The 24,276-nt window shown below is 42.8% G+C and overlaps 1 protein-coding gene across 15 annotated transcripts in view; it reads right to left on the reverse strand.

Moving 5' to 3' along the window:
- The window catches only part of PRUNE2 (prune homolog 2 with BCH domain), a 216,543-nt gene that overhangs the window by 72,167 nt on the left and 120,100 nt on the right, over window positions 1-24,276 (reverse strand). For all 15 annotated transcript variants that reach the window (XM_080667408.1, XM_080667412.1, XM_080667417.1 and 12 more), the window contains 2 exons: window positions 8,842-9,000; window positions 397-6,946 (listed from right to left, as the gene is read on the reverse strand). In XM_080667408.1, coding sequence (XP_080523534.1) covers window positions 397-6,946; window positions 8,842-9,000 — 6,709 coding nt within the window. The remainder of the gene's footprint in view (window positions 1-396; window positions 6,947-8,841; window positions 9,001-24,276) is intronic.

Genomic DNA, 24,276 nt, shown 5'->3' on the forward strand with positions numbered 1-24,276 from the left:
AGAATAGTCACAGGGATGTAAAGTACAGCATAGGAAATATAGTCAATAATATTGTAATAACTATGTCTGGTGCCAAGAGGGTACTTAAAATATCAGAGGAATACTTTGTAAAGTATAGGATTGTCTAACCACTATTCTGTACACCTGAAACTAATACAAAGTAATATTGAATGTAAACTATAATAAAGATATTTTATACCAAAAAAATATGTTTAATCTTCTCATGTACTCTCAAATATAGGTATTATACAAGCAGGAGATATTACTGCTGTAATATAGGACTTGGCTAGGTAGGCATGCCTTGCAAATGTAGTTAGTTCCCATTTACCCACACTGGTAGGAAGAGTATGTTTTGCAAAAGGGTTAATTGAATGAAAGCAGCAGGATGTTTCTTACCGTTTGATGGTCCTATGTCTCCACCTGCTGGTGAATCTGAATTATCGGTTTCTACTTCCCAGTCAATGTTTGATGGAGACAATTCCATGTTAGAATCACCTCTGACAGGCAAAGAAACTGACTCAGGGTCTTCATGAATATGCAGTACAACCAGCTGGTGTCCAGGTTGGCTGATTTGGGTCTCAGTGTGGTTTTCCTTGCTTCTTTGACCAGAAAGAGTGGAAAGCATTATCTCTCCTGCTTCACTCCCCATAGACTTATCCTCTGGAGTCCCAGCTTCCTCTGCCGTTTTGACACCAAGAGCAGGTTCTGCGAGGTAGGACAAATCAAAGGGAGGCGTGTAAGGTGCCAGTGATTGCTTCAGAGCATCTTCTTCCATGGGGTGGTCACCACCATAGAGAAAGTGTTCAGGCTCTTTCATTAAATCTTCATCAATATTTTGGCCCATGACATCATATTCAAAATCACCCCACGAGGCTTCAGATGAACAGATGTCTTGCTTCCCAGCATCCCCATCCACTGGCGTATCAGGATTGCCTTCTGATAATGTCAGTTTACTCATGTCATCTATGGTTCCCGTGGACGTGTTGAGACCTGAGGCATCACTGAAACTGTGTTCAAAGGCAGCTTCGCTTACATCCAGACAAGTGTCCGAGACTAGCAGAGCGTCGGGAACTGAGGCAGGGTCCTCAGCAGTCAATGGCTGCTCGAGGTCCAACAAGGCTGCTTTCCCTGTCTGACTTTCAGGAGAAAAGTCCTCTGAGATCCAAGAGCTGTTGCCATCCATGGTTGGCTCTTGGTGAGTTACAAAAATAGCGGTTTCCACCTTCTTAATCATTGGGATTGTTCTGTCTATGGGTTCCCAAACTGGTGCCATCTCGGGGTTGGCTCCTTCTTCCAATGCTTGTAAACCTGTGTTGTTCTCATCATTTATTTCAGAAGGTTCGGGAGAACCACTGTGAGAGGCAGCAGGCGGAGATGAGCCATTTGTGTTTACTTGATCGCTCGTGGGAGGCAGTGGAATTTTGTTTTCAGAACACGGTTCTGAACTGTATGGAACAAATTCCTGCCCAGGCTCGTGATTGGGTTCTTCATCCAGCTTTGGCCCGATGAGACATAACTCATTGGCTTCCCCTTCAGGTCCCATCCTAGCACTGATGTGCTGCCCAGTCTCTTGCTTGGCTTCATGATCATGGCAAATATCAGGGCTGCTGGAAGCCTGAGAATTGCTGTCCTGGTCACAGTGAGTCAGTATATCAGGATTCTCACCATCTGCTTTCAAACTGAAGGGCTGCTTAGCATCTACCCACAAGTCAGGCGAAGCTGAGGCCAACTGCCCACCCTCTTGAAAGTTGCCATGTAAGATATCTGGAACAAACGTGCTTTGGGGGCCCTCACTAGGGGTAGAGCCATCCCATTCAGCCCCTGACTTCTTTATCAACTGGGTAGATGAACTGACAGCAGGGGAATCTTCGGAGGCAATGCATGAATTTGTCAGTTCACTGGGGTACGATTTTTCTTCCTCCCACCAATTTGTTTCTTGACACGCAATAGTTGAGACATTAGATGTAACACATCTATTTTCATCTATGTGAGTAAATGCTGGGTCTGGCTGATCCCAGACAGACAGCACTGTATCATGACACTGCTCTTGGCTAGGTGTTTCAGAAGTGAGTTTGTCACCAGCAGAAGACATGAAAGTTTTCTCTCTGGGATCCTTTTCTTTAATTTGGTCCAATATTACAAGCTGGCTAAGCTGATCAGCTTCTGGATCTGGCTGCCGTGGTTGAATGTTCCAAAGTTGCTCATGGGAGTTCTCCGCATTACTATCCAGAAAGGGTGACTGATGTTCATCACTGAAAGGATTAGTACAATGTGTGTCCATGGATTCCATATCACCCTGAATGGGAATGCCCCAGGGACCCATGTGTTGGTATACTGAAGAATTCATCTCTAACATACCACCCGAGTTAGACAGTTCCCCCTCAAATGCACTCTCAATTGGTTGCCCTTCCTGAAGAGATGCATTCCACCACTCAGTGCTCTCAGCTGGGAAGTCAAGCATTTCCAGTTTAGAATTGTTTTCATTCTTTGGTTCAGTTTTGGGAGATATTTGCCATATGATATTTCCTGTCCCTGTTTCTGGGGATCTCGTCTCCTTATCTACTGCTGTCATCTGTGTTTCAGTCTCCTTTACTGGTGAGAAATTAGAGTGATCATGGCTGCTTTGTGGATTGTCACAGAATGGGTCTGATGTGTTCTCATTCTCTGCTGGTCCTGAACTGCCTACATAGGCAGATAATTCCTCAGACTTGGGATCTTCCATGTCCAAGAACTTAGATTCATTTAATGAGTCCCAAGCTCTGGGTTCGCTCTGAGCAAACTGGCAAGTGACCAAATGGCTCTCTTCCTCCACTGACTCCTCATTGCCTATGCTATCATCATCGGAACCTGAGCTTGTTGACATGAACTTGGCATCCTCCGGCTGCACAGCGTCAGGAATATCATGTTCATTTTTCTCCTGATGGCTAACCACTAGATTTCTTTCCTGATATGCCCCTGAATATTCAGAATATTTGCCTGTTTCAGGGCTAGATAAAGAGGAAAAGGAATCACCATCTATTGAGTCATTCCATATCTCTAAATATGTAGGAACCTTTTGACCTAAGCTCCTTTCAAACTTGTCCATTCTGTTTTTCTCCGGGTCCTTCATTTCGGTAATTACTTCTACTTGACCATCAGTAGTAATGAGTCCAGATTCTTGGTGATTCTGTTTACTCCGGTCATCTTGAGTCTCCTTCTGACGTCCAGTATTGGGTCCATGATCCCAAGAAAGCTGTGCAGCCGAAGAATCATTGAGGTCAGGACTTGATGCACTGGAATGTGAATACTCACTAGAAACACTCTCTCTGTCATAATTTCCTGCAGAACTGGCTCCTGGAGGGCTGTTTTCAGCACTCTTACCTTCAAGATTCTTAGTTATCTTAGAACTTGTGCAACTGACTTGCACATCACTGTCTGTAGGGCCATGCCAAACATCAAGGCTTTGGGGACACGCAGGAGGTGGCTCTTGGTTCACTCTCTCTGGCTCCAGAATGTTACATTCTTCAGTTATCTCAAGATCCATTTCAGGTAAAGATACATTTTTTGTTAAAGTCAGCTTATCTGAAATGTCAGTAGTTTCACCTGAATTTCTGTGATTCACGAGGTGCTTTTCACAGGTCTCTTTTGCCTGTAGGTGGTTTGTGGACACCTCAGTTTGCACATCACAGGGGTCTGAATTGTAAGATCCCTTCTCATGCTCTAAAACCTCCTGGGGTTCCTCAGTTTGAGGACTTGAAGTGACTGAATGAGAGCTGATTTTGCTTGACTCATCGCAGATTTCTTCATGTTCAGATACAACTAGGGGAGAGCATTCCTGGTCATCTTGCCCTTTTCCAGAAGTTCCCGAGGCTTCATCCATCACTTCCTCCTCGCTCAGGTGCTCCCTATCAACAGCTCTGTGGGTTTCTGTTTCATCCTCACTTTGTCCATAGCGAGGACCTTCCCATGGATCTGAGCATACAACATGCCCTGGGTTCTCCAGCCTGGTTGCCAGGGACGCCGCTGTATCACCTGGCAGGTTTCCTCTGCACGTGTTTTCCTGGTCTGGACCAAGTGCTCCTGACTCACTGGCTCCAGAGGCTTCTATCACATCTGGAATGGTACTATCCTTAATTTTTTCTGAGCTGGGAGTTTCGGGAGGCACTCTGCTTTGTTCTGAATCTGTAACATACGGCGGGCCTGGTAGCATTAATGATGACATGTCGTTATCTCTCATGACAGAATCCCAAATACTATTTGCGATGAGCTGTCCGCTCTTTTCATTCAGCACATGATGTTCATTGGGAGCGGTGTCCTTGCTGTGCTCATAAGAAGCAGGGAGTCCCCAGTCTGCTTGGGTTGCTTCCTGATACTCCATGCCCCACGGTTCTAGCTGTCTCACTGAAAATCGGGTTTCGGGTTCGGTACCTTCAGCTGTGTGTCCTTGTGCTTGACCTTCACCAGGGATCACCACACCTGCACTGCAGTCATCCCAGTCCAAATCATTATCCGAGATGGTGGCAGTGGACTGAGTGTCCTCCAGAATCACTCTGTTCCACAAGTCGAGGTTGTCGGGGGCCGCCTGCCTTGAGTTGGTGCTGCTGTGCAGGAGCGTGAGCTGCCGGTTGGTTTCGTTGTACAGCTGCATCATGCTGGGGTCGTCGTAACTGGACTGGCTGCTCTCCCCAACGTCCTCCTCCACGGAGATGTCCTTGTCATCTGCAGGCTCTGTCTTGAGTACATCTTCATCTGGGTTGTGAGTGGCATTTCTTTCAGAACTAGTATCTGCATGAGGTGGAGCCCACATTTCTAGGTTCCCAGGACCTGAGCTAATTCGATGTCTAGGCGGCTGCAGTGGTGACTGAGGAGGGATTTCAGCCTCTTCCGTGGTAGAGTTAGCATCTTTTGACTCAAAACCTCCCTCATTAGCAAGTGGCTTATTTTCGGTTTCTTTTTCATCTCCAGCAAATGTTGGTGATGTATAGGAATCGGAGGTGGAATAGTTGGTATCTAAGGGGGAAGGCACCGAATCTCCCCCTATGTTGGAGGCACTGTAATCGGAACATTCATATGACAGGAAGGAATCTTCCCAAGGAGCTAGGATGTCTGACCCTCTCTTCCTGATACTCTCCTCAAAAAGGTTCCATGAATCTACCTTTTCATAGACTTTTCCCCTCATTTTTGGATCCATGCCACCATCCTGATCTTCCTTTGTGGGCTTAGAACTATTCCATGCGTGATCTGGATCAGACCTGGGGTTTCCAGGTATGAGGATGTCAGCCCTGGAGTCATTGTTCTTTTGGCCCCAGATTTCTGGAGCTGCTTCATTACTTGCCTCACTGGGCGACCTGTCTGCCAGGTCTTCTGCAGGAAAAGAATATCCACTTTTTGCCATGACCCACTCATTCGGGTCTCTCACAGAAGGTGTCTCCCCACTCATTGGGGGCAGATTCCAGGTATTTTTTAAAGCCTCGGTGTCATTTTCTTTACCAAATGCACCCCAGGCTGGGAATGACACTGCGGCAGCTGGTTCACCGCCATCCATGGGGTTGCCCCACGGCTCAGGCATTGCTGTGGGGGAGCGATCTGAGCGCCACAGAGCAGCAAAGTCTTCTACCAGATGGTTTCTTCCCTGAGGAGAAGCGTCTGGCAAATGCGACTTCTCAGTGGGCAGGTTCTGAAATTGCAAGCTTTCCTTATGTTGGTCTTGAATGTTCTTGTTGCCCAGCCCAGGCTGACCAAATTCTGACTCCCAGGGACCTGGCTTTGAGCATTCAAGACTCTTTGGTTGAAATATAGAATCAGAGGCTCTCCTATCCACTGGGCTTGGCTTATGATCTTTCCAGGACTCAGGGCTCTGGAAGACGGACTCCTGTTCACTGGAGCTCCACGCATCTGCAATAGTTTTAGAGTCAATTTCCAAACCACCCCACCAGCTGCTGCACCGCGCACGAGGCTGAGGTGGCCCTGTGTGACCTGCGTTGACTGTTTTTGGGGCCATGTCTTCTGAACAGGGTAGAGCTGGGTCTTCAGTGGATGGGGAGCTTTCTACAAAGCTATTCATAGGTGTTGGTGGGACTCCCTTTCCAGGAGAAAGAGATTCCTCTCCCACAAAATCTGTCAGGCTCAAATTTCTTTGAGAGTTATCCCCGGGGCTTTCTTGTCGCTGGACAAACTCCTCATCAAATTCCACAAGGTTATCTTTGCCAGCCTCTGACAAAAGCGAGCTGGATGAATAATTAGACATGTTCATCCCCATCCCACTGAGCTCTTTAGGCCCCAAGGGGAGTTGTCCTTCTGATGAATCGCTGTTGGGGAAGAAGTCATCTGATGGGGAGTAGTCAGCAGAATGGGAAGATGGTTGGGACTGTCCAGAAACCATGGGTGTTGGGTCAAAGTTGAAGAGGTCAAAGTGTTCCCCATGTTCTCTGGACAGGGTGTGCTCCTCCACCACTGCCCCTTCAGGGATGGGACTGTAGGAGTCAAACCCTGGGAGGAGGCTATGGTGAGGCCCAGCACCTTCTCCCACTGGACTGTCATCGCTGAGAAAAACCGAGCTCTCCTTGGATGAACGGCTGCTCCTAATGGTGGCCAGCCCGCTGTCTGGGCTAACGAGGTCTGTGTTGACATCCACCTGGGCCTGGTTAGAATCGTGGAGATCTGGAGGGTTTTCTATGAAATTCACAGAGTTGGGCTGTGGCTCTATGTCAGAGCCATACAGCTCCATAATCCCAGACGACCCCTGGGAGAGGGGGGCGCTGCCTGCCACGGCTTCGGTGGAAGATGTCCGGCTGTTGGAGATCATCTCTGGACACCTCCTATTGATGACTTCCTTGACAAGGAGAACCACCTGGTCACAAGTCACTGCAGGGTTCTCCTGCTGGTACACCAGGATCTCATCACAGCCACATTCAAAGGGCTCCAGCTCTAGGCAAAGATTCTGACACTCTTCCAGCTCACAGCAAATCTGTCAGGGAAACACAGGGGTTTACATGAGCACGAAGGTACTCTTTGCTCTTTGCAGTTCCTCTTTCTTAATTTTTCTTAACATAAAATTAATCTGTGTTCATCTGTCTTTAAAGAAGAATTCAAATAACAAAATTGTATGATGCATGGAAAGTTCCACCAAATAGACCACCAACTCTTTCTCTAATCCTATCAAATTGGCTTTTCATTGAACTTAAAACACAGGGGCTCACTTTTGCCAGCTTCTGAGAGTTGTAGGAAAAGAGATCTAAAACCATTTAAATCCTTTCCTCAGTGTAATATAACACCATCTTCCAACCGAAGTGGAAGTGTGAAAAAAAGGGCAAACTTTTTTCAAATTTGAAAAGTAACACACAGAAATAATGCTGGTTGCTGACAAGGACTAGTGGGAAGGCTCCCTGGTTTTTAGGAAGTGTTGGGGATATTTTCACATGGGGCTTTTGAAATGGTCCCACAGGATTAGTGAAGGTAACAACATCATCAGCAGCAGAAGCAAGAACAGTAATCATAAGTAACTACAGAGCTTGTATAGATAATAATAGTGGTTAATCATGAACATTTATTGAATGTTTTCATATGCCGAGCCCAGTTCTAAAGGTTTTATGTGCATTATCTCCTTTAATCTTCACGACAATTCTACAAGGTAGGAACTCTTCATCCCCGTTTTGACAACGAGTAAACAGAGACCCAGGAAGATGAAATACCTGGACCAACCACATGCAGCTAACAAGTGAAGGAGCCACATTTTGAACTCAGACAGTCGAGCTGCAGACGCTGACCTTTGACTAACAGTGACCACAGGAACAAAGAGGGATTCCTTAGGAGTGAGTAGTTCTGACCCTGTATTGGTCCAGGTCCCAAAGAGCTGTCTCTGGTGGGGAGGCTGGGTGAGGAAAGGAGAGGTGGGGTGGAGGCGGCAAGGGTTTCATCGGCTCTTCTACATTGGTCTTTTTAAAATTAACCTTTAAAAAATTGATTTGCTACTAAATGTCATGTGAAAAACCACCATACTGAAGGCTGAGGAGACCTAACTCCTGTCCACGGGAAGATAAAATTCAGCTCTGAAACCGAAGGCAGAGAAAAGCACTGAGGCCTCAGGCTGATGACACAATGCACAGTATGGGTCAGAAAGAGGGTACTAAATGCATCTGTAGCAGGGACAGGGGCCTCTTTCATATTTGGACACGAGAAAGCACAGAGCAGCCTTAGAATCAAGAAAGACCAGATGGGTCTCTTAGGGAACCGAAAGGATGCAGAAAAGTCGAGACGTTGCCCCTTGCCACCTGTGGATAGATGAGGTGTCTAATCCATTAGTAAGGAAAGACTGGTTGATGAACTCATTCTAGGCCATGGTATCTATATTATAATGAATCATGTATGCTCTCATATTAAATATACCTTATTTGGTATTTTGATTAATTTTGTCTACGTTTTATATACTTTCCACGGGCTTGCGTTATAAAATTCAGCTCTCAACCGAGAGAGTCCAACTGATTACCCAGTCAGAATTCTAGTGCCTGGAGGCTAACTTTGATTAAAGCATCAGATCCACAGTTACTCAATACTGGGCACCAAACAGGCATTCAGGCGGGGACTAAGAAAACAGCTCCCAAAGGGAGACTGACCCTCATTTGGATAAGAAAGCTATGATCTATCCCCCTCTAAGGATTCATTCCAGAAGAGAATGGTTATGGGGTTCTTTTAAAAGCCCAATGTACAAAATACCCACAACAATTCTTAAAACTAAACTCTAGGACTTTTTCTCCTGGGCCCTTTTCCTCATGCCACCAATCCATTCCCATCCTCCACCACCTGTTCTGAGAGCAAGCCGGTCAGGATGCAGTGAAACATACCAGGGTTGGAGGAGATCCTTACCTGACTGCACAGCTCTAGGTTCTCGGAGTACACAGCAATCTGTCGTCTTGGCTGCTGCTCCTCTGACAGATAGCTGGCCAAGAGAATGAGGACATCAAAACCGAACTTGTCTGCAAATGCTTTCAAATCACTGGTGATATTGCCGGGAAACACACAGTTCTGAAACAACAACAGGCAATTTGATAATGTCAAACTGCTCAGCTTTGGGCGGTTTGCCACAAATTTGTCCAGTCCTATGATATATTGTGACAGAGATATATTATTAGATGCAAGTGAAATAAACACTTCGAGGAAGTTTGGAAAGTTTCATGCGATGGCTTAAGACGTACCTTGCTTGTTTGTTTTCCTAAAACCAAGAAAGGAAGGAGCCTTTGCCATTATTATTAAGAATAGTTTAGATAAGAAACAGATATCTTATAAGATCTCTGTTTTTCCCCTAAAATATTTATTCAAATACTGACTTCCATTTCAAATACTGACATTTTATCTTATTGATCCTAGGACATAGGAATGTCTGCTATTATTGCAACTTATTACTAGAAAAACAGCAAGTAGGAAGTTTTTGTTCTTTTCTACAATGTTTTCTAATGATTATTATTAACTTCAAGCAGAATTCATAAGGATGAACCTAGCTGAGTTTACTGAATGCTTTTTAACCCCCCCCTTTTTTTTTTAAATCGGACCTCTTATTATATACGTGTATTCAGTAGATGTCTAGAAGATTTGTGTAAAGGCTGTGATGTCAGATCTGCTTGTTCTATGTGGTAATAAGGAGAAATGAATAACTGCAGAAAAGTCAACTGCTACCATGGAGTACCCAGACCTATGGCTTACCTCCTCGGAAAGTGTGCTGGCCTTTTCAAGTTTTACTAACTACAATGAGAACCACTTTGCTGGCATGGGTGTCTCTTTTTCTTAAAGAAACACAGTGAAGACCAGTGCTTGGCATATACTAGTGGCTCAAGAAATGTCTATTGAATGGAGAGACACATATACAAAATCAACCTGTGCTACATAATCCACCATCACAGCATATATGTGGCATATATATAATCATCCTATCTAATAAAGAGGGAATATGCTAATTGACCCTCACACCATTGCAAAGATGGTGCCCACAGCCAATAAGGAGGGAATATGCTAATTGACCGTCACACCCTCAAAGATGGCTGCACCCACAGCCACAAGATGGCGGCACCCAGTCCCCTCAGCCTCGCTGGGGTGGCAGGTGTGCGGCAAGGCCGGGCCCACCGCTCCGCGCGCCTGCCTCCAGAGTCCTCCAGTCCCCTCAGCCTCCCAGCTGCCTAGGGCCAGTCCGAGGCGCAGGCAAGCCTCAGATGGTGGCTGCCCAGCCGCCCAGGGCTGCCTGAGGCTCAGGTAACCAGGGCTGGCCGAGGCTTGCACTGCTGGCAGTGGCAGCAGCAGAAGTGTGATGGGGGCATCGTCTTCCCCTGATCGCCAGGTCGCCTCCCGCCCCTGAGGGCTCCCAGACTGTGAGAGGGGGCAGGTTGGGCTGAGGGACCCCCCCCTCCAGTGCCTGAATTTTCATGCACTGGGCCTCTAGTCATATATAATCAATCAACTGACAGTATATTGTGCCACTTAATGAAAATCACCATGATAATGCACTCAAGATAGATAAAAAATTCTATTAATTTTTTTCTGATGACAAAAGCCATCAGAATTATGCATGCCCCTGGTAAAGTATTAAAGCAATACAGAAATGTATACCACACGAAGTGGAAGTACCACATACCCCCTCCTCAGATAACCAGCTCAACAGCATAGTGCATATAGGTGCGGATTTGTTCATGCCCAGATTAATGTTTGTATGTTGTAGCTCTTTGAAACGTGTGGATATGATGTTTGTGGCTTTAGACTATTTACTAGACCAGGGGTGGGCAAACTTTTTGACTCGAGGGCCACAATGGGTTCTTAAACTGGGCCGAAGGGCTGGAACAAAAGCATGGATAGAGTGTTTGTGTGAACTAATATAAATTCAAAGTAAAGGAGCGGAGGGGAGAGCAAGAGAACCCTCCGCTCTTTCGGCTCTGCGGGCCGGATAGAACAGCCGAACAGGCCGGATCCGGCCCGCGGGCCGTAGTTTGCCCACGGCTGTACTAGACTATTTAAAATATCCACATCACATGTACTCTAATTCTACTGAGTTCACTCTCAAGGTCTCTGAGCCCCTACGAGGGTACAAGGGACACTTGGAGATTTGTGGGCTCAGCCCATCACCAGCTTCCACACCTCAAGGGGCTTTTGTATTTTTACTCCTGCAGCAGCCACTCTTATTAGGCATCTCATGAGGCTACTTTCATTCACTTTTTGGTTACAAGGAATTGCACATGGAAATTCACAAAGGCCTCAGAATATATTGCTGATGAATTCCAAGGGTCTACTGTACTGACTTGCTAATGCAATTTATGATGTTCAAATACACTAGCTTTGGAAGCATGTGTTCCAAAATGCCTACTGTCAGCTTTGATGCTTTTTATTTATTGTCCAAGTGTCATATTAACAATTTTTAAACCGATACTTAAAAAATTAATTCACTCACAATAAAAGTAGATATTTGGAATAAACTTAAAAAAAAAACAGACCTCAGATTATACATGTGCATTCAATAGATAAAATTATTTCAAATAATCCTTGGTGCTACTCATCAAGAGCCTCAATACTGAACTTTCTGCCAGAAATGGTTCCAAAGGAAAACAAGAATGGACAGCAGCTACATATATTTTATCTCCAGTGACTGAAGGCTTTAGCACAAGAAGCTCTACAATGTTCTTTTAAAATATATATGTATATTTTTAGAGAGTGGAAGGGAGGGAAGGAGAGAGGGGGGTAAGGAGGAAGAAAGGAAAGGAGAGAGAGAAACATCGATGTGAGAAAGACACATCAATTGGTTGCCTCACACACACACCCAACCAGGGGCAGGGATTGAACCTGCAACACAGGTACATGCCCTTGACCGGGAATCAAACCCGTGACCCTTTGGTGTATGGGCCAGCGCCCTAACAACAGAGCAACAGTGGCCAGGACCTTTCAAAATATTTTTAAATTATATACATAAAACGCATTTATAAACTCCTGAAAGAAGACACAACATTTCTAAGAGAGTCTGACATATAATAAAATGATCATGACACTCGCACTGGGTCACTCAAATAAGAGAGAGCAGATTTTACTGGTATCTGAGGGCAAGATTAGGATTCAGTAGAATCAGCATTATTCAAAGCCATACAAGTGGAACATTTGCTGTTCCAAGATGTTGGCTGAGCTCCAATCTATTGGGATTGTTCTGTGTTAAAATGACAGCTCTAGGGTCTTGCTCAGCCGTGGGCAAACTACGGCCCGCGGGCCGGATCCGGCTGTTCTATCCGGTTCTCTTGCTCTCCCCTCCGCTCCTTTACTTTGAATTTATATTAGTTCACACAAACACTCCATCCATGCTTTTGTTCCAGCCCACTGGTCCAGTTTAAGAACCCATTGTGGCCCTCGAGTCAAAAAGTTTGCCCACCCCTGGCAAGTCCAGGGCAGAGTCTCAGACCACGCCCCAGTTCTAGTGAAGCAGAATCTGCCCTTTCCACAAATCCCGGGTGATGTGACGCACATGGAAATCTGAAAACACTGCTCTAGGGTGGTATTTGTTAATTGGTATGTTTTCCTATGAAGCAGTCCTTTGGGTTATCTCAATGTTGTCTGAGGGCTTACTGACTCACACCCTCAGGCCCTTGCTCTTCACACTATCCTCATCATAAAAATCGCCCTGGAGTGTGTTGTTCTGGGCTGCTTGGCATCTTCTCATTTAGCAGGTTGAGGATTAGCTCAAGAATCTATATTTCATATGTACCACAGTGATTCTTAGGCTCAAACACCCTTGAGTAACACCCTCCCACTTTTCCTCTGGGTGGCCCCAAATTCCACAGGATCAGATGAAATATTGATGAAACAAAGATTTCTGGGACTCATTCAAGCATGTTAAAGAAACAAAATACTTAAGTTTTATAGTAACCCCAAAACAGAGATCATCAACAACCTTGTCCTACCTACCCTAATAAAATTGTCCAAACCAGTTTCCATCTTACTGTCTTTAGCATAATGCCAGGAGTTTCATGTTTAAAACCGAATCAAACAATGGAATGAGTTAGAATCTTCAGGAATCCGGGAGGCAGAGGCTGTTTGTTCTTACTTTTATGCCAGTGCTGTTTGCATAGGAGATAATTTATTATTGTCTTCTAGCTACGCAGGGAGTCATGTGCTGCGGTGGCTCTTATGTTGCTGACAAGCTGGGCTGGCCCTGAATAAACAGCACTTCATCATCAACACAACCCAACTGTAGATACAGGTTGGCATTTCATCCCCCTCATTTGCCATCTACCTGATAAATTACTGTTTTAGTTACGTGTATACAAATACTATTTGTTAATCTGCTTGAATGTCTCCAAAATGCTTCCCCCACCTTAAGTTAAAATTATATACATTTATATGTATACATAGCCCACTCAATTTTACCAAATATTTAGAAAACAAAGGGATCCTCCTTTAATTTACCCCACCCCACAATCCCAATACAGCCTTCACATTTCAAATATGACCCCAGCCAGAGATGGCTGCATGGAATTTAGGAAGTTACTGTACTAATTATTACAGCTGGGAATTGACAGGCAGAAATCCAGACAATCCCCATCAGTTGGTAAGCATGGAATTGATCCTTAAACATCTAAGAGGTCATGAGTCCCTTTGCCTTAGTAATTCAGTTTTGGAATGAGTAGGGAGGCCTGGAAATGTGGGGGAGAAAAAGGCTTTCTTATTTCCTGACCAAAAGCTAAGGTGTAGATCTCACGGGCCCTAAAAAGAGGTTGATGATCACAGTGACAAAGGGCAAGGAACAGAAATGATATAGCTCTACTTTAACCAAAACAACAACCGAGAGAGTGACAGTGTCCAATAGATTTACTGTATTTGTGGTTGAAAGTGTGCGGACAAATGCGGTGGAAATTTCCATTCTCTCCTATTTAGTTCTCATTCCATTTCTCTGAAAAAATTTAGTCTTTATGCCATATGCTGATAACTTTAGTGCATCACTTGAAATAGAAGTGATCTAATAATGTCTTGTGAACATATGAATAGTTAAATGTGAGTAGTCCTTGAGAGAGAAAAACCCACTCTTCTTACATTGTTCATTCATGGGTGGGCAAAAGTAGGGTTACAACTGTGAGTACGTGAAACAGTTTATTCTTGTATTATTACTTATTAATTGTTTCCTGAAGCCCTACTGCTAGGTTTCTGCTCCCATCATTTTACTCAAGTTGCTGTTCTTTAAAATTCCAAATCCAAAAATCACTTTCCTGTTCTTACTCTATTTGACTTTTCCAAAGAATTCCATGAGGTTGACTCTCCCTTCTTCTTAAAACACTTAATTCCTTCACTTTCCTGACATCACATTTTCCTTGTTTTTCTACCATCTCATTGGCTGCTCCTCAGTCACCTTTGCTGGTTTCTTTTTCTCAGCCAACCTCCAAATGTTTACTACCCAAACTTTGTTTCCAACCTTCTTTATTTACACATTCTCCCTGGTGATTCACCCAGTCACATGACATTCAAACCATCTATCTGCCAGTGACAACCAAATCGACATCCACCTGAACTCTAACCTTGCCTATCCGTGTGACATTTCCTTGTAAATGTCTAATAAACATTTCAAATACAATACAACCTACCTCTGCCCCAGGTTCCTCCATATCATTAAATGGCACCACCATCTATCAGTTACTCAAGCCAAATATCTAGGAATTATTCTTGATTCTTCATGCATCAGCAAATCCTGATAACTTCACTTCTGAAACATAGCTCAAGTCCAAACATTTTCTCCTTTTCTCCATCTCTATTACTGTCATAGCCACAGTCACCATCATCTCTTGCCTGGACTTTGGTGGCAGATCCCCAACAGGCCTTCCCAAAACTGCTCTTGTCTCCCTAATGTCAGTTCTCCACATAGCACCAAGAGAGAGCTTTTAAAAATGTAAATAGACTCATGACACTCTTCTGCTTAAAATCCAATCAAAAGTTTCTCAATGTAATTATTATTATTTTAATTTTTTTTCAATTACAGTTGACATTCAATATTATATTAGCTTTAGGTGTACAATGTAGTGGTTGGAAATTTATATATTTTATTAAGTGATCCCCCTGATAAATCTAGTACACACTTGGTAGCACACATAGTTATTACAATATTATTGACTATATTCCCTGTGCTGTACTTTTTGTGATTACTTTGTAACTACCAATTTGTACTTCTTAATACCTTCACCTTTTTCACCCAGACCACAATTCCCCTCCCATCTGGCAACCAGCAGTTTGTTCTCTGTACCTATGAGTCTGTTTCTATTTTGCTTGTTCATTTATTTATTTATTTTTAAAGATTACACATATAAATGAAATCATATGGTATTTGTCTTTCTCTGTGTGATTATTTTTTTTAACTGGGAGGAGAAAGATTTAATGTCCTTCAGATGATATAATAGATATAAAGATATAATTTTAATTATCAAGGAGAAAAAGTAGACAAGGCAATAGAAAAATAGTTGTAGAAAACAAAAGACAATTCAGAGTTGAAATACAAATGGCCAATAAATATCTGAATTCACTGATAATTAAAGAAATACTTTGATAATAAAATATTCCATTTTCTTTTTCCTGTTATTGGTACATATTTCTAAATGGGCACTCTCATACAATGTGGGAAATATATTCTAAATAAAAAATCAGATATACACAAAAAAGGTTTGCGGAAAATGCTATTCACTGAATTATTACTTTAGTAACTAAAACATAGAAATAACCTAACTGTCCAACAATAGAGAAATGATTAAATAAACTATGGAAAATTCACACAAAAGAATATTATGCTGCTATTAAAAATCATGCTATCAAAGAATGACACAAGAAAACACTCATGACAGTGTTAAGTGAAAAATAATTTCTATAATTATATAAAACTAGAGGCCCGGTGCATGGATTCATGCACTATTGGGAAAGATGGCCTGTGGGGATTGGCCTGCTGTGGGAATGTCGCTCATCCTGGTCAGCTACGCTGCTGTGGACCCATCCTCTGAGCAGCTGCTGAATGAGGAAATTAGTCAGAGCTGATATTTTGGGGTAATGTCTTGGGTAAAAGTAGGTTCTGTGTCCTGGAGGAACCTGGTGGAGAGCTTTGCACCCCAAAGCCACTCAGTGAATGTCCTTAATGTGTGATGCCAGGTCAGTGACACCATCGGGATGTTCAGGGCAGCCGTGCTCCAGGATCCTCAGCCATCAGGACAGCCTCCCCGAGGAGTCCACAGTCATGTCCCCTCTTGCCATCCGCCTATGCCAGCTCCCCGTGCTCATTCTAGAACACACCTTAGAGGGCCTGCATCAGCTGGTGGTGGGGTCAGGCCAGAGTCTGGATTGTCTCAGGTATTTGATAGGTGTGGAGACTCGGGCTAACCCTGGGCCTGCTAGCAGCTGCTCCCACTGTGGGAGCAGCACTCCCACTATGGGAGCACACTGACCACCAGGGGCAGCTCCTGCGTTAAGCTTCTGCCCCTGATGGTCAGTACATGTCATAGCAACTGGTCGACCGGTCATTCTGGTTGTTCCGTCATTTAGTCACTGGGCTTTTATATATATAGGTTGGTCATCTAAAATCTGATTGTGTCTCCATTATTTTAGGACAATCTTTCCAAGGTTTCTAGTAAAGGCTTTGGAGTCAGCTGAACTCCAGAGTTAACCCTAGGCTCTGCATTTACTAGCTGGACAACTTCAGTGAGTTACTTCACCTCTTTGAGCCTTGATTTTTCTCATCTGTAAAACTCCACCTCATAGGACTGTTGAAAGAATTAAGAACATATATCAAAAAGCCGGCCTAGTACCTGGCATATAGTAGATAATAAATATTAGATCTCTTTTCTTTCCTAATTCTTCAGCTATCAAAAGATCATTCTGAGAAGTCAAGGGATTAAGCTGATTCATAAAAGGTATTTTACAATTCCTTGGTATGGGAACTGGTTTTTCATATTACAATTTCTTGCCTTATATCCTCTATAATACAAGTCAACTTTCAAATAATAATCACATTTAAAAGTGATTCATATGCAAAATTCCTAGATGTGAGAGGATAGAGGAAGTTACACAAAGGTAAATATGAAGCCAGGCCATTTAAAAAATGGTGTAGGATATAGAAACTCTGGGTAAGGCAAAGTTTATCTCAATAGATTCTTTATTCTTAATTCCAAGTTAGACGCAATGAATGAGCTTTCATTTTTCACTACACATGTAACAGCTTTTAAAGCATCAAAAAAGGTGTAGTGATTTTCCCCACAGCTAAATCACATTGGTAGAGCCTTTTTCATCATTTCCACAGCTTCACCTCCAAGTGTTATATGACCTTCAGTGGATTTTACTCCTGATGCTAATACTTTCCATTTAGGTTCAGCATTCTGGGCTGCATGCATAATCCAAAATAGCTGTCTCTCTTACAAACTACAAATGAAACATATTGAGTAAGGCTTCTATTAAATGAAACAAATTATTTTCTAATGTCATAGACAAGCTATTCCCCGATTTGTTATACCTGAATTTTATTTTTCTTTTTGCAGGAAATGGAAAAATCAAGTGAGCAGGTATCATCTGTAGGTAGGATGCCTCTAGATAAAAATCATTATCAAGATTAAAACAAAAGCTTGTACAGCTTCATTTTTGATACTTGTGAGTTTTAGAAACACAGTTTGACAATCCATAACTACCTTGTAAGCACAGTGGGCCAGCATGGATTGCTGAGTTACTGAAATTTAAGAGGACAGTTTGACATTTATATTTTGCATGGATTTATTTCTGTACTGAAGACTATTTTTTAATCAAGATATAAGAAAAATGCTGAGGTATGTATGCAAATGTTCTAACTGAAAGCTTTATGATTTATGCTACCAAAATTCCATTATGATGTTTAAAATATTCAGCAATAATAGTCTGATAATTTTGACAGGAAAATGATTTATGAGAACACAAAATGCATAAATTAAGAGATTTTATTTATTCTGTTTTTTTGTACACCCTTTAATTGGTAAGCAAGGATATTTCCCATGTTTTTACCAGATGTCATTTTTTAAAACTCTATTGTTCTTATTTTCATAAGCTAGTCAAGGCATTTTAGTAGTACAAACTCCACTGGGTTTATTAAAATTGTATTAGACATCATATTTTGAAAATACAATGAGACAGTGTATGTTCTCATTTTTAGAGATAAAGAAAAAGCCGTTTTGTAAAAGATTTTGTTAGAATTAAAAATATTACAATAAATGAATAAGTAAATAAGTTACATATATACATATCAATATAATTCTTATTTAAAGCAATACATTGCCTAACATCCTATCTAATAAAAGAGTAATATGCAAATTAACCATCACTCTGCTACACTCACAAGCCACGCCCACCAGCCAATCAGGAGCGAGTATGCAAATTAACCCAACCAAGATGGCTGCAGCCATGGAGTGAACAGGAGGCTTGGGTTGCCCTTGGCGATGGAGGAGGCCAAGCTTTCCGCACACCCTGGCCAGCCCAGGCCTCCACTCAAGGCTACAAAGTTTCAATTATAGAAGATAAATAAATCCCAACAAAAATGGCTGCAGCCACGGAGCAAGCAGGAATCTTGGCTCCACTCAAGGCTATAAAGTTTCAATTATAGAAGATAAATAAATACCAGATACCAGGGCCTCTGCTTGGGTTGCCAGGGGGCATGGCCGGCCTGCAAACCACCACAGGCCCCTCGCCCAGGCCGCCCCACGTCCCAAGAAAACCCCCACCCTGATCCGGGACACCCTTCAGGGCAAACCAGCCGACCCCCACCTGTGCACCAGGCCTCTATCGTATCTAATAAAAGAGTGATATGCAAATTGGCCATCACTCCAACACACAAGATGGCTGCCCCATGTGGACACAAGATGGCCACCACAAGATGGCCAGCAGGGGAGGGCAGTTGGGTGGGACCAGGCCCACAAGGGAGGGCAGTTGGGGGTGATCAAGCCTGCAGGGGAGGGCAGTTAGGGGTGACCAGGCTGGCAGAGGAGGGAAGTTGGGGGCAACCGGGCCTGTAGGGAAGGGCAGTTGGGGGGGACCCAGGCCTGCAGGGGATAGCAGTTGGGGGGGACCAGGTCTTCAGGGGAGGGAAGTTAGGGGTGACCAGGCCTGCAGGGGAGGGCAGTTAGGGGCAAACAGGTTGGCAGGGAAGCAGTTAGGCATCAATCAGGCTGGCAGGGGAGTGGTTAGGGGGTGATCAGGTTGGCAGGCAGAAGTGGTTAGGGGCAATCAGGAAGGCAGGCAGGCGAGCAGTTGGGAGACAGCAGTCCTGGATTGTGAGAGGGATGTCTGACTGCCCGTTTAAACGGGCAGTCGGACATCCCTTGCAGGGTCCCAGATTGGAGAGGGTGCAAGCTGGGCTGAGGGACACACACACCCGTGCACAAATTTCATGCACCGGGCCTCTAGTAATTTAATAAAGCACTGCTTCTACATTAAGCACTCTGTTAAATGCTTTGCATCATCTCATTTAAATTTTAAGATGACCCAATGGGATAGGCAATATTATTGTTTTTTGGTTGTTGTTTTTTTTGCATTGAGAAAATGGAGGCTTTTGGAGGTTAAAAAATTGATTTCACACAGCTCATACATGTGAAAAACAGGACTTGAACCCAGGTTAGTTTGACTTCAGAGCCCATGTTCTAACCTCTATGTTATTCTTGAAAGGGAACATTTTCATCACCAAAGATACTACTAATTTCATTTTTAATTTAATAAAAAAGTTATTTGATACTTCATATACTTCTGTTTAGTATTGATTCTCCCTAGTCATTATACACAAGCAAGTCACATCCTTGCTTTTAACAAATGCTAATAATAATGCGTTGCTTAAGTTTTTGATGATCCAATATTATCATGCTTTAAGATCAATTTCTACTTTCTTATCTACTCTATAAAATATAAATGTAGGCTGATCATTAACTTATATGTGTATAAACCTAAAATTAAAAACTTGTCCAAAGAAACTACTATAACAAATAATGCTGTGATATTCTCGCAGTAATATGTACTTTAAAAAGGTTGAACATGTACTGGTATCACACACAAAAAAGCAGGAGAACTGGCTTAATTCCTGGTTACCCAGAATTATCCTCATGTACCATAATTTTTCTTGCTCTAATAGCTTAGACATACACAATGGAAAAATCCCACTTTGTCATTCAGTATGTAAAAATCTCATCATCTAAGGATGCTTCCAACATTGCTTTTCTTTTTCAAAAGCCCACCAAAAGCCAGGAATTAGGATTGCAAGAAGCAGGCAGGGAGACAAAAGAGGCAATTATTTCCCCTGAGAGTGGGCATTTTAATAGGAAAAGCCTACCATATCATCATCATTTCAAGCAAAGTCTTCTTGTACAGGCACAACTATCAAAGACAAAATTAAGTATAAACCTGCAGATGCTTCAATTTAGGTCAAGCATGTCATAAGCATTAGAAGAGAAACCAAGAGTCTTTTAGGCAATCACCTTTGTCAGGCCATCATTTGAGTTCTGAAATTCAAGAATAGAGAGGGAGAGCACATGCTTACTGAAATCCGAATGTCACAGTTTTCATGTCAATATCTATTACCTCCTATAACCATATCATTAATAGAGCGAGACAGAGGAAGAGTGCATTGGGAGGTCATTCACCTGAAAGCACAGGCTTGAGTTAAGGTCTTCTTGAGTTGAAGTGGGCTGGTTTCAGGTCAACCTGAAGTTAAGTGTGGTGAAGACCTGCCTCAGCCTCATTAATTGTCATTGAGAACCGATGTTACAGGGAGTTGCCCTGGAAAAAGACGCTCCTGCGAGAGAGGTCCTAAGCAGGCTCTCACACTAGTTAACAGTAGATTGAATTCTTTCATGTGGGGAGGCACACAACCAATTAGAAGCAAGTAAGTCATCATCTCATTAACTAGCTCAGACTAATTTAGGGACAGACCTTAACCTTCAAAGCTTTTCCATACAGTATGGATTTAGGGACTCAGTGAGACAAAGGCCAGACTGTTGTTCACCTAAGGGCCCCTTTTGTGTTCATGTATGTTTATAAGGATTCCTACATAGGAATGAATAACTTAGGACCCATCCATAATGGGAAATCCTCTCATTAGGCATGCTGTATTTTTGTTGTTGTTTTGTTATCCAGCTGAGGATATTTTTCCATTGATTTTTAGAGAGAGGGGACAGGAGAGGGAGAGACACAGAGAGAAACATCGATGTGAGAGAGACACATTGATTGGTTACCTCCTGCACACACCCTGAACAGGGCTGGGGAACCTGCAACCGAGGTACATGTCCTTGCCCAGAATCAAACCTGAAACCCTTCAGTCCATGGGCCGACACTCTAACCACTTAGCACACCAGCTAGGGCAGGCATGCTGTATTTTTGAAGTGGTAAAACCTGGATAACACTCTAGCTATCGAATAATAATAATAAATGATTTCCATAATTGTGTATAGATGTTTTAAAAAATCCCTATTGGCTTGTTTTGAACCATAAGCCTGAACACTTACGGCTTTATTTATTTTCCTTTGTAAAAATAAATCATCTAGTTTGAACAATATTTCAAGAAAGCAGGAGACCTTCCTTCCTCTGGGGGTGCCCCTTTCTGATTGATGGAAACCACCAGCCACGTCTCCGGAGTGCTTGCTGTACGTGTACACACACACTTCCGATGTCTCTAAGCTGTGTCAATATTAACCTGACCAAATGACGATCACACTGTCTCTTTTGTTCCTCACGCTTCTCACATGGGGAGCACAATATGGCTCTTGTCAGAGGTGCTTCATCATTTGGGCTCAAGGAAACTGCCAGTACAGTTTGGGATTCGTTCTTCATGGGCAGATATCCTGATGGGTCTAATGAAGCCTTTCTGCTGACAACTCATTTGCTAAAAATACCCCACCATCACCAAGCTTAAGTGGGGAGTACAGTTGTGTCCCCCTTGCTATCAACCCAAGAAAAGTCATTTTTTTGAAGTCTAAAACAAAGAAATCTATATATCAAGGCACACACCTCTCACCACTCCTATGTGTGTTCTTGCTAGTTTCCATGTGCTCCCTGATAAACTATGACATTCTTAAATTGGAATATAATAGGGTAAACACCAATCTTAGAGCTCACACGCAGAGCCAACAGTCTGTGTGTGCCATTTGTTGCAATCTACGCTAATTACCAGAAACCCCCTCCTGAAAACAGATACACTCTGGGGTTTGTGGTTTTATTTTCCTTTGATGAAGTCTGTGTGTGGGGAGCTGAAGGAATTCATTTCCAGGTAAGGACACTGTTGTCCTGACTCTCTGGGTTGGAAGTCACAAGATGGTGAACTCAAACTGGCATAAGAGAAAGAGAGTCAGAAGGATCTGGGAGCTTCTCGAAGAAGCAAAGGAAAAGTTGGGGGACAGGCCGGGAGGAGGGTGGTTGCCAGGGCTGTGCTGGCCACCTGCTTCTCCATCCCCTTCCTGGCTTCATTCTCCTCTCCTGCAGCCAACTAGTGTTCTCCACGTGGTGGGAAACATGGGCGGCCACAGTTCCACTGTAGACCTTTCCATTTCAGTCACGGCCCACTTCCCTTGTGGTCTTGAGTTTGAAAACCCTGGAGAAGGAATTCTGCACCAAGCAATTGAGGTGGATTGGGAAGACTATAAAATACAGACATGGTGCATGTTATAACAAGAGTGATGTGTTAAGAGTCACTTCCTAGAGGAGGGGTGCTGAGCAGATAAACCCATAGATATCAAGCACAAAGCACTAACATGTACACATCCACGCACAAACACACATGCACATGTACACACACGCTCTAAAACCTCCTACACACACTTCAAATAATTTCCCAAATTCCCGTTTTATTTCCAGCCCACAAAGCCCAGTCATAGGAGGAGACTTGATGCTTGGAAGGATAACCTCAGGGAAGTAATTTGGTTAACTTTCATTTGAATGGAAATTTGCACCTAATTAAGAAGGGCATTGTAAAGAGGAATGACAAAACAAATCTGTAAAAGTATTAAGCTTGTAAAATGAAAATTATGCTTTAATCAATCAAAAACATAGAGAGTCATCTAATCAATCCAGGAAAACAAGGCCAAGTCTTCTTAATCTGTATTCTTTCAGGTCAATGGAGGGATTCTCTTTCTGGCCCCTGAAGTCTTCAAATGCTCAAATCTCCACCACAACTGTCAAATTTTCATTGCTATTTGTACCCTGCACATGAGGCATTCAAATGCTTTAAATACAAATTAGAAATGATCTATAGACCCTCCCAACAAAGGAGAGTATTTGAGCTAACTCTGCTAGAACAGGAGTTGTGTATATAAATATTTTATACAAGAGTTATTTATAAAAAAGGTGTTAAGCAGGCTAAATACAGAAACACAGTTGGAATTCATAACAGGTAAAAAGAAATAACTTTAGAGCAGAGTTTCTCAACCTCAGTGCTATTGACATTTGGGCCGGGTAATCTCTATTGCGGGGGCTCTGCTGTGCACTGTAGATGTTTAGCAGCATCCATGGCCTCTACCCACTCGATGCCAACAGCAAACTCCTTCCCCTAGTTGTGAAAATCAAATATGTCTCCAGATATTGTCAAATGTCTTCTGAGGGGCAAAGATGCCCTATTTAAGAACCACGGCTTTAGAGAATAATAGTAGGAGACTCTTGTAAACATAAAAAAAAATCATATCACTGTCAACATTTTTAGAAACATTATGGCATAAAGCAAGACATATCATTAATTCTGTCTGGTTTAAGAGGTAGGAGAACTAAAAAATAAAATCATGAATGGGGAGCATTTATGTAAGTACTTAGGACCAACTGGCCACATATTTCCTTTTTCTAAGCTGATAAAAAACATTTAACATTTCCATCAATTGTCTTATAGTTTATAGTGGTATGCTTATAAAATAAACAGCCTTTTGATAACCTTACACAAAGAAAAAAGTAGAATTATGTGAAAGAAAGAGGCAGGATTTTACTAAAACATATACTTCCTGTTTCAGGAAAATGAGATTCTCCTAGGTATTTTCCAGAGCTTTGTTAGTCTAAAAAAATTCTATCAATCCAAGTCACTTATAAGTAAATAGGACATTTTAAAACACAGAACTTTATATTTGGATTTCTGAAAATGACAGGCATACTTTAACTCCATTAGGGTAACCCTAAAATAGGGCAGCTATATGAGTGCAATGCAACATGCCTGGGGCATTGCAAGTATTCAATGAATGGCTAGCATCCTTGTCTGATAACAGGTTACCTGGAAAAATTCAAAATCCATTTTGCCCTAGCTGGTTTGGCTCAGTGGTTGGAACAGTCCTACAACTGAAGGGT

Source organism: Plecotus auritus (genome assembly GCF_963455305.1).
Source record: "Plecotus auritus genome assembly, chromosome: 5".
Lineage (NCBI taxonomy): Eukaryota > Metazoa > Chordata > Mammalia > Chiroptera > Vespertilionidae > Plecotus > Plecotus auritus.